This window comes from Erinaceus europaeus, chromosome 15 (genome assembly GCF_950295315.1).
Source record: "Erinaceus europaeus chromosome 15, mEriEur2.1, whole genome shotgun sequence".
NCBI lineage: Eukaryota > Metazoa > Chordata > Mammalia > Eulipotyphla > Erinaceidae > Erinaceus > Erinaceus europaeus.
The window spans coordinates 67,712,058-67,727,828 of NC_080176.1; the positions used below are offsets into that span (position 1 = coordinate 67,712,058).

General features: G+C 35.6%; 1 protein-coding gene across 1 annotated transcript in view; it reads left to right on the forward strand.

Moving 5' to 3' along the window:
- Nucleotides 1–15,771, forward strand: part of DCC (DCC netrin 1 receptor) — a 1,300,159-nt gene that overhangs the window by 561,077 nt on the left and 723,311 nt on the right. Inside the window, exon 4 of the mRNA XM_016186489.2 lies at nucleotides 12,643–12,927. Coding sequence (XP_016041975.1) covers nucleotides 12,643–12,927 — 285 coding nt within the window. The remainder of the gene's footprint in view (nucleotides 1–12,642; nucleotides 12,928–15,771) is intronic.

A 15,771-nucleotide genomic window follows, 5' to 3' on the forward strand; every position in this document is an offset into this window, starting at 1 on the left:
GTGTTTAGATCAGACAGACGGTGGTGCTGGGGTTGGAACTAGGGTCTTCAGACATCCAAATGTTATATTCTTTTTATTATTTTTTTAAATATTTATTTATTCCCTTTTGTTGCCCTTGTTGTTTTATTGTTATAGTTATTATTATTGTTATTGATGTCATCATTGTTGAGTAGGACAGAGAGAAATGGAGAGAGGAGGGGAAGACAGAGGGGGAAGAGAAAGACACCTGCAGACCTGCTTCACCGCCTGTGAAGTGACTCCCCTGCAGGTGGGGAGCTGGGGGCTCAAACTGGGATCCTTCAGTTGGCCCTTGGGCTTTGCACCATGTGTACTTCAGCCCCTGCTCTATTGCCCAACTCCTCCCAAATGCTATATTCTAGTGAACTGACTTATGCAACTGTATGCCATGGAAGTAGTATGAAGACATCTGAGTCACAAGTTCTGCCTTTGTGGAATTTCCAGTATCTTTGTAGTCAAAACAAATAGGTTCTATCATAAAGCTAAAGCTTTCTTATGAGGTATAAATAAGCAATTGTAAAGATCCCTTATGACTTATCCTTCATTTACTGAGTTACCATCTCCGAATAATGTTGCTCTTTTCATATTCACTGGTTTGTATATGTTTTCCCTTTGCCCAGAATGTCCTTTTGGTTTCTAGACAATTGATGAGATTCATCTAATAGTCTACTACTTCTAGAATTCTTTTCTGATTAATCTTTTTCCAATAGGTTGGGGCATGGGGAGTGGCACACCTGGTCAAATACATATAGTATGAAATGCATGGACTCATGCAAGGATCCAGGTTTGAGCCCCTGGCTCCCCACTTGCATGGGTGAAGCATCACAAGTGGAAAAGCAGGTCTATAGGTGTCTTTTTATCTCCCTCTCTATCTCCCCCACCTCCTTCAATTTCTCTGTGTCTTATTCACGAAATGGAAAAAGAAGAAATGTCTGTCAGGAGGAGTGGATTCACAGTGAGGGCACTAAGCCCCAGCGACAGTTTACCCTGGAGGCAAAAGAAAAAGGATCATTCCATATCTTCCCCCATGATATAGTGCATTTGCCCTAGTTTTTCCTAGTATTTACCTTCCCTACGGAACTGTGAGCCCTTTGAGGAAAGAAACTACTGCTCATTGTTGTAGTCCTCAGGCAACTAGGTTAATTCCTGCCATATATCCCAGGCTCATTGAATGTGGCTGGGTTGTACTAATCAGAGTTATCCCGACAAGTACAATAAATTGGTTATACATGCATGCATATATATAATACATACATACATTATAGTTATACTTGATTTAAGACTTTAATAAGTGACCAAACACTTACTTGCATGCATGACAGTGACTGCACAATATAGGTGTTCAGTAGATTTTATACCATGTAGAATTTTGTAGTCACAGTCCATGATGCTCATGCAACAGTGACAAAATGCCCTAACAGTGCATTTCTCAGAACCTGTTGTTAAGTGATGCAGCTTATAAAGGGTTTATTAAAGAGATTGGCTCAGGTGATAGTTGTTACTGAGAAGTCTTGAGGCCCACAGTCAACAAACTGAAGAAGTATGAGAGTAGGTAGTTTATGTTCCAGCTCAATCTGTAAGAGATGATTAGGTCTTCTCTTCAAATTAGTGTGAGTAGAATAACTGTTTAATACAAAACTGTGTTATAAACTGTTAGCATATATAGCCACCTGTACAGTGGTTACATATTCTTTAGGCTCAGATAATATTTACTGCAGTGCTTGCTAATCCTCTAATAAAGACCCTCAGATTTTCTTACTGTCCTTGTTTACTCAAGGAAAAGACTATGAGTCATGAATCCTAGCCCAAGGGTAGTAGAGTTCTGGTAATGTTTAACTAGTTTTTCCTTTTCTAAATTTTACTGAGGAGTTAATACTTTACAGTGCAGTCACTGGCACATGAGTGTAATTTCATTATGCGCCAGGGCCCCAGATTTTTCTTCCATCCTCTCTTCCCCTCCTTCTCCAGTCCTTTGCTTTGATGCCATACTCTATGCCTTGTCCATGTTTAACTTTGTGTTCTTCCTCCCTGTCCATATTAATTAATTAATAGCAAAGGCTTCTTTTTTGTTTCATGTCTTTTGATCAACAAATGGTTTCATAGAAACAATACTTTAAGACAGCTAGAGAAACTTGTATATTTATAGTTTTAGAAACACTTTTAACCATCACTTTCAAATGTTTTCCTCTTTGGGGATGTGCACCAGAAAATGAACCAAAGGCCTCATAAATGCAAGTAGCCTTCCATGTTCAATATTTTATTCTATACCATTGTGAGAGACAGAGTGAGAGGAAGAGACACCAAAGCACCATTTCACCATCCATGGAGGACTATTGTTGTTAAACATGAGGGTCCCATGTAATACCAAGGATTCAACCCAGAGTTTCATATGTAGTGTGGCATGTACACTACCTGCTGAGTTATCTTCTGGTTCCTCATTTCTAAAAATTCTTTAAAAATTGAGTCTGAAAAAAATTATAAAAAAATAATGGGAAAACCCCCCAAAAATTAATACTCTGAAGGAAAATTATTCTTGTTTATAAATTCAGTTATTGATGATGAAAATTTTTCTTTATAGTCCTTTGTAGTTATAGTGCTTTAGAGAATTTCTTATAGTAAAGTTACACATATATATGCCTCTCTCTATATATATATATAGAGAGAGATCTATATAGAGAGATATCTATATATCTATATCCATATCCATATCCATATCCATATCCATATCTATATCTATGTCTATAGAGAGAGAGGATAATCATATATGATATATATATATATATATAGAGAGAGAGAGAGAGAAAGAGAGAGAGAGAGAGAGAAAGAGAGAGAGATGCTTGTGTGTGTGTGTAAAGCAAAAGCCCCAAAGACCTTCATTATAAATAAGCATTTCTACTTGGTTTACTACATTATAAATAGGTAAATGACTGACTATAATCATCAAAGATATGACAGTGTAGCTAAGAAAAAGGGTAGCTGCAGTGTTTACTGTCTAAATCTTTTTGTAGGAAATTTATGCCAATCTTCATCTAGAATAATGACAGCAATGTTCAGTATAATCTGATTAGATTTTGTGAAGGATCTATTCCCAGGAAGACAATACCATGTGAGTTTGAGGAAAAAGTGATAAAGTGCTCCTTATTGTTTAGCCTTGTGCTGGGAAATGGATTTTATATGATAACTCACATCAATAAAAGAAAATTATTAAACTGCTTCCAAAAACTTCTATTAACTCTGAAGTTAACAAAAAATTTGAATGACTCTAAGAAACTTGTTTTTGTATGCTTGTTGATAATAAAATCAAATGGTGCAGAGCTGTTAGTATATGGGAATAGCTTATATTTGAGTGCTGTTCCCAGTAGAAAGTTAAGCAGAGTCTGAAATCCAACTCTGGATTTGTTGACCAGTTCTATAGTGTAAACTTTATCCTTTCGCAGAGTGCACCCTTAATTTTTGTAAAGGTGATCATGTAATATTCCAGAGCTTCTCAGAATGTTTTTCTGAAGAAAAATTTGGAGAATTCTGAATCACTTCTTAGATTTAAAGTCCAAATATCTAACAAGGTCACTAGGTAAAGTTATGATAGAACATAACTCAACCAGCTCTGAATTATCCGTGGGTTATAGAAATCCTGAAGTTTTAACTTTGTTCCAAGTTGTGTGTGTAATGACTTCTCCAAAATTTGGAATGCTAACAGTCATTCAGCATAAATTATGAATATACCTCCAAAATTACTCTGAAAAATATTTATTTAATGATACTTATTTTTGACTTATTTTTGTTTTCGTTTGTCCAGGAAATTAGTTCTGCTTGTGTAGTTAAATGTATACTTCCCATTGTGTTACATCCTTCTGAATTTCAATAATTGGCACATGGGAAAATGTTCACACACAGGGAAGGCATGGCTGACACCCACCCACCAGACTCTCTTACCAGCCTTATTTTGCAATGCCACATTCACGTAACTGCTCTTTAGCCATTTAACTAGGAGCCTGTGATTATGCAAAATGTAGATGCTGAAACATATAAAAAAACCTGGTAAAAATAAAGAAGGGAATTGATAACAAGCATAAATCAGTTTATAACACATTCCATGAATCTTTTATTGGGTTTCTGGCTGCTGAAAGGACTGAATCAAGACTCCTCTTTGTAATACCTCTCTAATTCTTTCCCCTTTGGCTAATTTGAGAATTAAAAGTCAGAAAACTAGGTCTGGCTTTGAAGAGACATAGCCTTTAGGCTTCAGTTTGCAACAAACAAAGCATTTTCAGCAGCTCTTCTCTGGAAGTTGTAGACTACTGTACATTGTTGAATATTTAAAAGCAAGGCATGTTTCCACCTCCAAGGTCTGTCCTCAATTTGATAAGTCTCTCTTTATTAAATGAACTTTAATTACTTAATAATTAGACCTCCTATATGGGGAGATGGAAATACTGATAATCTGCCAAAGAAGCTGGAGGGCAAATCAAAAGAATATGCCATTTGCAGATTAGAATTTAAAAGAATAGGCCCAAGTTGGGTGTGTGGGAGTGGAAGCTAGGTTTCCCAAGAGAGACTGTCTTGGCATAAACCTGGACTATAAATTCTTTACTTTCCCATTTGCTCAAAAACCAAAGTAGTAAAGATTTAAATGAATGATAGTGCAAGTCTAAGATACTCTGTTTTTTTTTGTTTGGATCTGCCTTTGTGGTATATGTGTGCATATGTGGAAGGGTAGGGGGATGCTATTGTTCTCATGATTTTAATTCTGAGAACCAACATTTTTGATGTCCCTGCAGATTTAGCAGCATCTCATTCATTACCATGGTGATTTTTTACTTCAGTTTTTAGCATCATAAAGGAAAAGCCCAAAGTAAAAATGTTTTCTGATTTTGCCATTAACATTTCTACTGTCCTGGTGACAGCCAAGCCTTTGGTTGTGCCTAGCTACTAAGGAAATATATATTGACTGGAGCCTGATTGATGGCTGTCCTGACTACCTCAGCTGGGGGGGTGCGGGGGACTGGCCCTGAAACTGCTCATCATTTTGTTCCCAAAGTCAGTGACTTGAAAGGAAGATGGGGAATCTCATTCTAAATGTCTGTCACTGAGGCATTACTGAAACTTTTGTGGTTTAGGTAAAATTTTCTTTTAATTTTTTTCATTATCTTTATTTATTTATTAGATAGAGACAGCCAGATATCAAGAGGGAAGGGGGAAAGAGAGGAAGAGCAACAGAGAGATACCTGCAGCACTGCTTCACCACTTGTGAAGCTTTCCCCCTGCAGGTAAGGACCGGGAACTGGAACCTAAGTCCTTGCGCACTGTAACGTGTGCTCAATCAGGTGCCCCACCACCAGGCCCTTTAGATAAAATTTTCACAGCTGCTTTAGGCACAGCTTTTCCTGCAATGACCCTCCCCACACACATACCCCTGTCCATTTCCCCATACAATTCTTTTCAAGATTTAATGGTTGACTTTAGGTATGTTTCTTAGTCTCAGCTCTTTTTCATTTCCCCCAAGAAGAAATTCCTGTTTTCTCCCTCTCTAGATGGCTTCTGTAGTCCATTCTTCTTGAACTACTCAATGTCTAACTATTTGCCTAAACTCATCTTAACAAGAATACAGAGTTTTACTTAATAAATATGTGATGCTCTGAATTGTGCTAAGGGTTTATAGTGCAGAAGAAAATCAGCAGAATCCTTCTTTATATTAATTCCACCTTTAATGACTTAAAATAGAAGAAGATATTGTACCAGAGATATATAGGGGAAAATGGCTATATATGGATTTGGAATAGACCTTCTTAAGATTGTAAGAATTTTTAGATAGCTCAACTTGTAGATGTGTTCTGTAGGTTCCTGGGCTTGAGCCGTGGCATAAAATGGTAGTACCATAGATGGTACATTTTCATGGATGGTGGAGTGGTACTCAGGTCTCTGTCTTCAAATAAACAAAATGAAAGAATTATTGCAGAAGGCCATTTCGTGATATCAAGCATGCACAAAGTCTGTTCATTTTTAGCATTATGAGTTTACTCCAAGCATCACAAAATAAGTAAATAGATAGACACATACATATTTTGTTTACATTTTTAGACACCATGTATACAAACATTGTGATACTGAAGTATTGGAAAAAGGGAAATCTTCACTCCTGCATGGATTGACACTTAATAGAGTCCAAAAAAGTATAGTAATAATAGTCAACAGACTATGAGCAAAATGCACAAAATAACATACTTATTAAATTATTTTAGAGTTAAAGTTAGTACTAGAGAATGACTGAAAGATACTATCAGAAATCAAAATTAACCAAGTAAAACCATTTTAGTTACTCACATCCTGGGACACACACACACACACACACACACACACACACCTTCTAACAGTACTTTTAAGCCCTGGAACTCCTGCTAAGTATTAATCACTTAAAATTGAATTTTTGAAATATAAGTGTCTGTGTTGATCACATGAAAGACAATATAAAAGGTGTCTTCACATGTAAAACAAAAATTGGTGTTTTTGCTTTTTCTGAGCCCATTCATTAGTCACTGTCAGAAGCTAGTTTTGTTAAAGCCCCACCGGTGCAGATAATGTGTAAACATGTAAATTGGTACAGGTGGAGCATGTTCAACTAGTCCAGGTGTTTCTGAATTTAATGCTATCTAGTATCTTGGGCCAAGCAATGTGTGTAGGTAGGATCTGATAATACAGTTCTTTCTTGGATAGTTTTTTGCAAAGCCACCAGTGAAAATAGCAAAAGTATGTGTCGCTTGTTTAATAGTGAACTGTTGCAAGTTGAATTGTGTCAATGAGAGCTCAACCTAGGGTTGAAAGTTTTTATTAAGCAACACATTTTTACCCAGAACTGTTTGGCTACCTATGGATAAAGGAATGGGAGAAGGGGTGGGGAATGGGAATTCTGATTTACAAAAGAAACAGCACTTGAGGCATTTTCGCTTAGATTGAAGAAATGAGTACTAAAAACTAAATGAAAGCCAAGAAGTCATAGTGGGTATACAAAAAGTTTAACTCTTGAGACTCATATGTCCAGTTCAATCCTATATACCATGTAAATCACAAGGGAACAGGTAAAATAAACACACACACACACACACACACACACACAGCATTTAATGACCTGTGTGGTGGGGCAGTGACTAAAGGTTGAATCTAAGTACATGATGTCTTTTTATTTATTTGTTTATTTTATTTGTAAAAGGAAACATTGATAAAACCATAGGCTAAGAGTGGTACAACTTTGCACAATTCCCACCACCAGAACTCCATATCCCATCCCATTCCTTAATAGCTTTCCTATTCTTTAACCCTCTGGGAGTATGGACCCAAGATCGTTGTGGGATGCAAAAGGTAGAAGGTCTGGCTTCTGTAGTTGCTTCCCTACTGAACATGGGTGTTGACAGGTCAATCTGTACTCCCAGCCTGCCTCTCTCTTTCCCTAGTGGAGTGGGGCTCTGAGGAAGTGGAGCTCCAGGACACATTGGTGAGGTTGTCTGTCTAGGGAATTCTGGTTGGCATCATGCTAGCATCTGGAACCTGGTGGCCGAAAACAGAGTTAACATATAAAGCCAAACAATCTCTCTTTTTAGCTACTAAGTACATGATGTCTTAACATAAGTACCACATTTGATCCTCAACATCACATGCACCAGACTGATGCTTTGGTTTCTTTCTCTCTTTCTCTATCTCATAAATAAATAATATTTAAAAGTCTGGCAAAATAGCTTGCTTAAGTATAGTGCTGTTTTTTTTATTATGTTGTTTTCCCTCTATCTCTGTCTCAGCTTATTCTTTCAGTCTCTCTCTTCACTGAACAATCCATCCATTCCAGAGCTGTGAAGCTCTGGAGATGACCTGACAGACAGAGAGACAGAAAGACCAGGAGGTGGTGCAGTAGTAGATAAGGCACTGAACTCACAAGCATTAAGTCCTGAGTGCAATCTTAGTACCACATGTGCCAGAATGAAACTATGCCCCCCCACCTTCTCTTAAAACTAAATAAACAAAAGTAAAAAGAAATGTATGTCATACTGACAATTGAACAAATTTTAGTCCCATTTACAGTTTGTAACTCAAAAGAGTAGGCAGTAATACTTTATGGTATAGAGTGAAGATGAAACAGGTAATCTGTAAATGTGTGTAAAATCAGTTGGGGGAGCCTAGAAGTTATTCAAGACAATCTGATACTCTGTTAGTGCTAGTGATGTTTTAGTTCTCTTCCAATATTTAGCCCTTAAATTCCTTTCTCTTGCCTAATTGGAATGACCAGGACTTCTAGGACTATGATGAAAAGTAAAGGTGAAAGTGAACATCCCTGTTTTGTATCCGATCTAAGAGGGAAAACTTTCATTATTGCATATGATGTACCATGTAGGTTTACTGTCTATAGACTTGAATGGTTAGAAGAATTTTCCATTTACACAATTAAAAGAAAAATATCTCAGTAGCTAGTCCATACACTCAGTGAATGAGAAATACTGAAAAAAAGATATATAATAAAAGCATATAATACTTTTCAGGGATTAGTCAGCTATGTGCTATGAATGTTACAAAAAGACTAAATTATATTTTTTCAATAAGACTAGAGGGAAGGGATTTTTTTTTCCCTTAGCTTAAGGATATGTATTGTTTGGGAATGTGTGGTATTGCATCTGGTTGAGTGCACATGTTTCAATGCAAAGCTCCCAGTCCCCACAAGTAATGAAGCAGGTCTGTAGATGTCTCTCTGTCTCTCTCATTCTCTGTCTTCCCACTTTTCTCAATTTCTGGCTCTATCCAATAAATAAAGATAATAATTTTTTAAAATTTATTTTATTTTATTTATTCCCTTTTGTTGCCCTTGTTGTTTTATTGTTGTAGTTATTATTATTGTTGTTGTCGTCGTTGTTGGATAGGACAGAGAGAAATGGAGAGAGGAGGGGAAGACAGAGAGGAGGAGAGAAAGATAGACACCTGCAGACCTGCTTCACTGCCTGTGAAGTGACTCCCCTGCAGGTGGGGAGCCGGGACTTGAACCGGGATCCTTATGCTGGTCCTTGTGCTTTGCGCCACCTGCGCTTAACCCGCTGCGCTACAGCCCGACTCCCAAGATAATAATTTTTTAAAAAAAGAATATGTACTGGTTTGATAAATACCATGCATAGGAAATTAAATTTAAGGCATAGGCTAATTATTTTGCAGGATTTGTGGGAGATCATCCTGGAGGTGCGTTTCTTGATTTTTTGAGACATATGAAAATTTGGAACATGAGTTTTCTGGGTGAAAAATTTAGTAAAAGGCGAAAGATTTGTATGATCTGAAGAGAAACCAGAGTATAAGGGTGAAAAATTTAGGAATGGACTGAGGTTAAAAAAAAAAGGGGAATGAAAAGTTCATTTAAATTATAACTACAGTAGCATCCTGGGAGGTGGTGCAGTGGATAAATTATAACTACAGCAGATAAGATATGATATAATGTGACTAAATCATCTGCTTCAATAAATAAACTTCTGTTAAAGCAGGCCTTTTTTTTTAATGAATACTAGTTAAAGTCATGCCTGTTCCTTACTATGAGTGAAGCATAAGAACTGTTTGTGTTGTCGTGGAACATTTAAGGGCTTTTCTAAAAACACCATGTTTTATTCTTACATGTTATATTGAATTTAATGTTCATTCCTATGTGTTGAATTCGTTCCTTGATAAAATACTGCTAAGTTGATAGCCTGTAATGTCCTCTTTAAATACTGTTGCTGGTCTGCTGAACTACCACCAGATGTGAGTGCTAAAATTTAGAATGACATTGGGAGGATTAATTCAGGTCATATAGAGCCTTGAAAACTTAGAATTGCATTTGTATGTGTATGGTACCTTTGTAGGTATAAAGAAAGAAAATTATTAGTCATGCTTAGAATTTTTCACTATGCCAAATGTGGAATAATTTTAAGTTTTCCAGTATTACGTCACTATGGTTTAAATAAGGTGTAATTCTGACCCTCATTTATAAAGATGTAAAATCACCAGAGTACAAACTGAGTTAGTATGTGGAATAGGAACCAATTCCATTAAGTTTAATTACATTAATATATAACCTCATACTTCTATATGACTCTTTTAGATAAAGGAAGTTTATGTACAGGCACAAATCCATGGCTATCAGTTTGAAGTGCCCTTTCATTTTATATCCTATGCTCCAAATGTTTGTAAGCAAATTATTTTAATACCACAGATGTCCAGATATAAAATAGATATTTAGAGTTTTATACAATATGTGCATCCTGTATAGGACTATATATAGTGTATAAAAGTATCCAAATACTTTAATCATTTTATCAAAAATATTTATATTTATTCTTATCTATATTGTAATATATATAATACTAAAAATGAAAGTCAAAAAAGAAAATATTAAATAATTGTCAGACTTATGTTTAAAAATCATCATCTGATACTACTTATAGCAATTTGCCTCGTGTAACTTATCAAATCATGCTCTATTACAGTGCATGCTTTAAATTCATTCCAAAGTTAATCAGGAGATTTATGTACCTTCTTTAGAATAGACTCAATTTTACCATAAATTGTAGAATGATTCTATGTAGACTCAAAACTACAAGCTGTACTAAAATTGGACTTGAACAATGAAATGGCTGGAGCTGGGTGGTGGTGCACCTGGTTGAGATCACCTGTTACAGTGCACAAGGACCCAGGTTCAAGCCCCTTGTCCCCACCTGCAGGGGCACAGCTTTGTGAGTGGTAAAGCAATGCTGCAGGTATCTCTCTCCTTCTCTGTTTCCTCCTATCTTCTCGATTTTGCCTATTCATTCAATAAATTAAGATAATAATGAAAAATAAACAATGAGACAGGGCACAAGTTCACTTATTACCTTTTTTCTTCATTGAGTAACCATAGCATTAAAGTTATAGATTAGCTCTGGACAGTAAATCAGAATAGAATTAGGCCTATGATAGGTGTGCCTTGTAGATAAAAATGTGTAACAACAAATAGTTTCATGGACTCAGACTCCAGAGCTTCAGTCTGAGAACTAATTGATTAACTTTAGTACATACCAACAGAATAATTTCAATGTCTGATATCTATTGATATAAATATAGACATAAATGTATGTCTATGTGTTGATATAAATTAGTTGGTAAATTATATAGTTACATAATCTTAAATTGAAATGTGCTGATTTGATATTTTTATCTAGTTTAGAATTGGTCATTATTACTAAAGAACATTTTTATTATTGCATCTTTAAGTTCTCAGATCTTATCATTTATGATATATTAATTTATTTACAGTAAGTGGTATTATATCTTCGTCAGGTTTTAGCTATTCTATATATGATGTTGATGTATTATCATAGACCTATATTTTGTGGTTCAAAGACTCTAATCCAAAAGTGGGATATAAAATGTCACTTTTAGCTAGGGAAGAAAACTTCTTTATAGCATTTCTGGTTATCACTCATATTAAATTATAATGATTTATTTCACTGTGACCCATCTGGACTTTGTCCTTTTGACTAGCGAAACGTTTTTATCTGATTGTAGGGATACTTAGATTTGTGAGAATCAGTTTAACTAAAGGAACCACAGAGATAATTCCACTGATAAGCCATATGTTTTGCTATGTGTGTTGCCTTAGTTTGAGTCTCAAGAAGTACCATAACACTGGGGGGAAATTAGTGATTTAGTATCTCTCCTTTTCTCTCACTTTGAATAAAAATGTAGCTCAGGTACAGCGAAATTGTGTATGTGTGAAACCTTATCTCCAAAAATAATAAATTAACACATAAGTCTAAAAGAACTTAAAACTGAACACAATAGAATTTGTCATTGACTAAATCTGAATGAAAATTTTCTTGATAAAATTGGAAACTGTACTAAAGAAATGTTGACTTGTCAAAAAAAACCCATTAATATAAATCACAGTAACATAAATTGTGGTTAGAAAAATTTGATGGAAGGTTGGAAATGGTTATGCAAAAGATTCATGCCTGATGCTCTGAGGTCCCAGCTTCAAACCCCAGCATGACCATGAGATAGACCTGAGTAGTTGTCTGCTCTTTCTACTCCTATATTTCTCAATCTCTGTGTGTGTGTGTGTGTGTGTGTGTCTGTCTGTCTGTCTGTCTGTCTGCCTTTCTCATTAAAATAAATTAAATAAAGTATATATTTTAAAAATAAAACAAAAGAAATGAGGGGCCCATGCTGCAGTAGCACAGTTGGTTAAGCACACATATTACCATGCATAAGGAATGGGTGGGGAGTAGCTCTTGCTCCCCACCTGCAAGGGGGGGCAATTCATATACATTGAAGCAGGTCTGTAAGTGACTATCTGATGTAGAGTGTCACTTCTCTCACTCTTAATATCTTCCTGTGTAATTTTTTTTAATTCGAAATGATGTTGTACTAGCCAAAGTAGCAAATTAAAAATATTAATTTCAACCATTTTATCAAATTTTACTCATGGAAACTCTCATAGTGCCATTTATATAATATGATAAATTATGAATAGTAAAACTGAGAAAATGTGTTGTAAGGTGCCATTTCCTATAATAACTGTAGTTGTCATTATTTTTATTAATGACCATTATGCATGTGAAATATGTCCTTCCTCTTTTGTTTTTTCTTCAGGACCACTGAGGTTCCTTTCCCAGACAGAATCTGTCACAGCCTTCATGGGAGACACCGTGCTACTCAAGTGTGAAGTCATTGGGGAACCTATGCCAACAATACACTGGCAGAAAAATCAACAAGACCTGACTCCAATCCCTGGAGACTCCAGAGTGGTGATACTGCCTTCTGGGGCCTTGCAAATCAGCAGACTTCAACCTGGGGACATTGGAATCTACAGATGTTTAGCTAGGAATCCATCCAGTGCAAGAACAGGAAATGAAGCAGAAGTGAGAATCTTATCAGGTATTGTTCTGGTCTTTATTTTCTCTAGAACTATGTTAGTCTCTCTAGAGTAGACTAACATATATTTTCTTTTAATAGTCATATTTTTCTTCTTTATTTCTTTATTTAACAAATATTTTGTAATTTTTAGTTCTATATTCTTAATTGGAATCATACATGTATTTACATTTATTTTTAACTTTTCTCTGAACCATTAGTTGAGGGCATGACATAGCTTTATTCATTTTCTTTATATCTCAATATATATATATTATTTATATTTAATTTCATGCATTTACTTATTTATTAACATATATAGAGAGAATGAGTTTGTCTTCATGCAAAGTTCTTTGCTAAGCATTTTATGCATTATTTCAAGTTTCTTGAAATACAAAATATACTGCCATTTTAAATGATGAAGATGAGACTTAAGACATGTGGAACTGTACTCTATGACTACAACAACCTTGTAATTCAATATTTCTCAATAAATTCATCAAATATTAATAATGATAAATTTATGAAGACCCTTCCCTGAGTTAATAATGAACATTCATTTTCTTAGCCATTAGTACACTCAACTCTGGAAAGCATTGTATCATATTAAGTACCAGGGACTAAGCATATTTACTAGAACAGCAATAACTAGAACAAATATGAAGCCCAGTTTATTAGTGTTCTGGGTGAATAGGGATGTATAATTACATTAATGAGCAATTGGTATCATAGTAGGGAAATCGTATTACTATGTTTTTTCCCTACTTTTTTTCTTCTCACGAAAATCTCTATGACATGTATTCATTTTCATTTCTTCAGTTAACAAAGGCTGAATTAAACACTTAGATTTCTTTCCTTTCATTCAGTAACTAATATTTATTGTCTTATGCGATATCTAATTTTTCATTTAGCCTTACTTGTAACATGTCCGTAGACATGAGAATCACACATGTAAAGATATATATTTAATTGAGAAACTCCCTATCAGAGCTCTGAGATAGGTTCTGGTTTCTGCATTGTAAGTAGCTGTGAAAAGCCCTTTAGCTATTTAGAAAGGAGTTTCTTTCTTTCTTCCTTCCTTTCTTTCTTTCTTTTCTTTCTTTCTTTCTTTCTTTCTTTCTTTCTTTCTTTCTTTCTTTCTTTCTTTCTTTCTTTCTTTTTATAGCTTTCCTATACCATTCCAAGAGAAAACTGGCAATTTGATTGAAAGTTGCCAGGACTTTAATTGGAATCTCTCTAAGATCTTTTCTAACACTTTCGGGCATTCTCTCCTCTATCAATCACATAGAAACTGACTTATATGTGTCTATAACCTGCAGCAACATTCTACCTTCCACCCACTACACTGACAGATGTATATTAGTATGTATTCCCCAGACACACATTATATATACAAAAAATCAAATATTTATATTCAGATATTCTTAGTAATGCCTTTGTTAAATCAATCAAAAATAAATAGTAGCTTAAGTGGCATAGAAAATTGACAAGAATTATGGTTGACTCTCTTATCATTACTGAAATGTCTGTTTCCATTAGCATTATAGAATGAAGTTATGTTAGTTAAATATATTTTATTTGAAATACAATATCTTGGGAGATAGAGAAAATCATGAAGCCATCATTTACTTTTATTTGTTTACTTACAAATAATTAACATAATAATTCTTGAAGATTTATTTATTTATTATTTTTTTATTATTTAAGAAAGGATTAATTAACAAAACCATAAGGTAGGAGGGGTACCACTTCATAACCCACCCCCTTCCCTGATAGCTTTCCCATTCTCTAGCCCTCTAGGAGCATGGACCCAGGGTCATTGAGGGTTGCAGAAGGTAGAAGGTCTGGTTTCTGTAATTGCTTTCCCGCTGAACATGGGCGTTAACTGGTCGGTCCGTACTCCCAGTCTCCCTCTCTCTTTCCCTAGAAGGGTGTGTCTCTGGGGAAGCTGAGCTCCAGGACACATTGGTGGGGTCTTCAATCCAGGGAAGCCTAGCCAGCATCCTGGTGGCATCTGGAACCTGGTGATTAAAAAGAGAGTTAACATACGAAGCCAACAAATTGTTGAGCAATCATGGACCCAAAGCTTGGAATAGTGGAGAGGAAGTGTTAGGGGGGTACTCACTGCAAACTCTAGTGTACTTCTGCTTTCAGGTATATATTTTGCAGTAGTTTATGGATACGTGTGAACATAAGCTCTCTCTCACAGAAACTGGTGTATATCTAGGTTATGGGACTTTGTTAGAAAGTGAACCACCTGAGATGAAATTAGAGTGTACTATAAAAGGAAAGGTCTCACCCGAGTAATGAAGCTGAAGGGTTGTCATTCCACATGTGAAGTCTCTGGACACAGTCTGAGGTGAAGCATGTTGAGGTGGCAATTGTTGCGTTGGTTAGGTTGTGATCGGCGGATGCAATATTATTTGGTATGGATTGGGAGACACATATGGGAAAATGGGCCCTATCCAAGGGTTCCAGGACTGGGGGAAGTAGGGACTCTATAGTGGAGATGTGAGGTTCCTGCTGTCTTAGGGTTCAAAAAGACAATCGATAGTTAATGTTATCATCACATTATTTGGTAATTGGGTTAACTTTGAAAAGTCCTTTTGTTAGGGTTTGCTGCACAGTACCCAGTATCTTGTATATAGCTGTGCTATTGAATGCTTCTGATCTACTTGGTCTAGGCTTTTGAGAGAGTCTGCATATCAAATACACAGCCTATATATTAAAAAGATTCAGTTTGTCTTTTGAGAAACTTTGAGACATACAATTGATTTTCCCCCTCTCATATTAATTAACTACTGATTTATATGTCTACATTTTGCTAGGAGTGTACATAAACACCATTCCCACCACCAAAAGACTGTG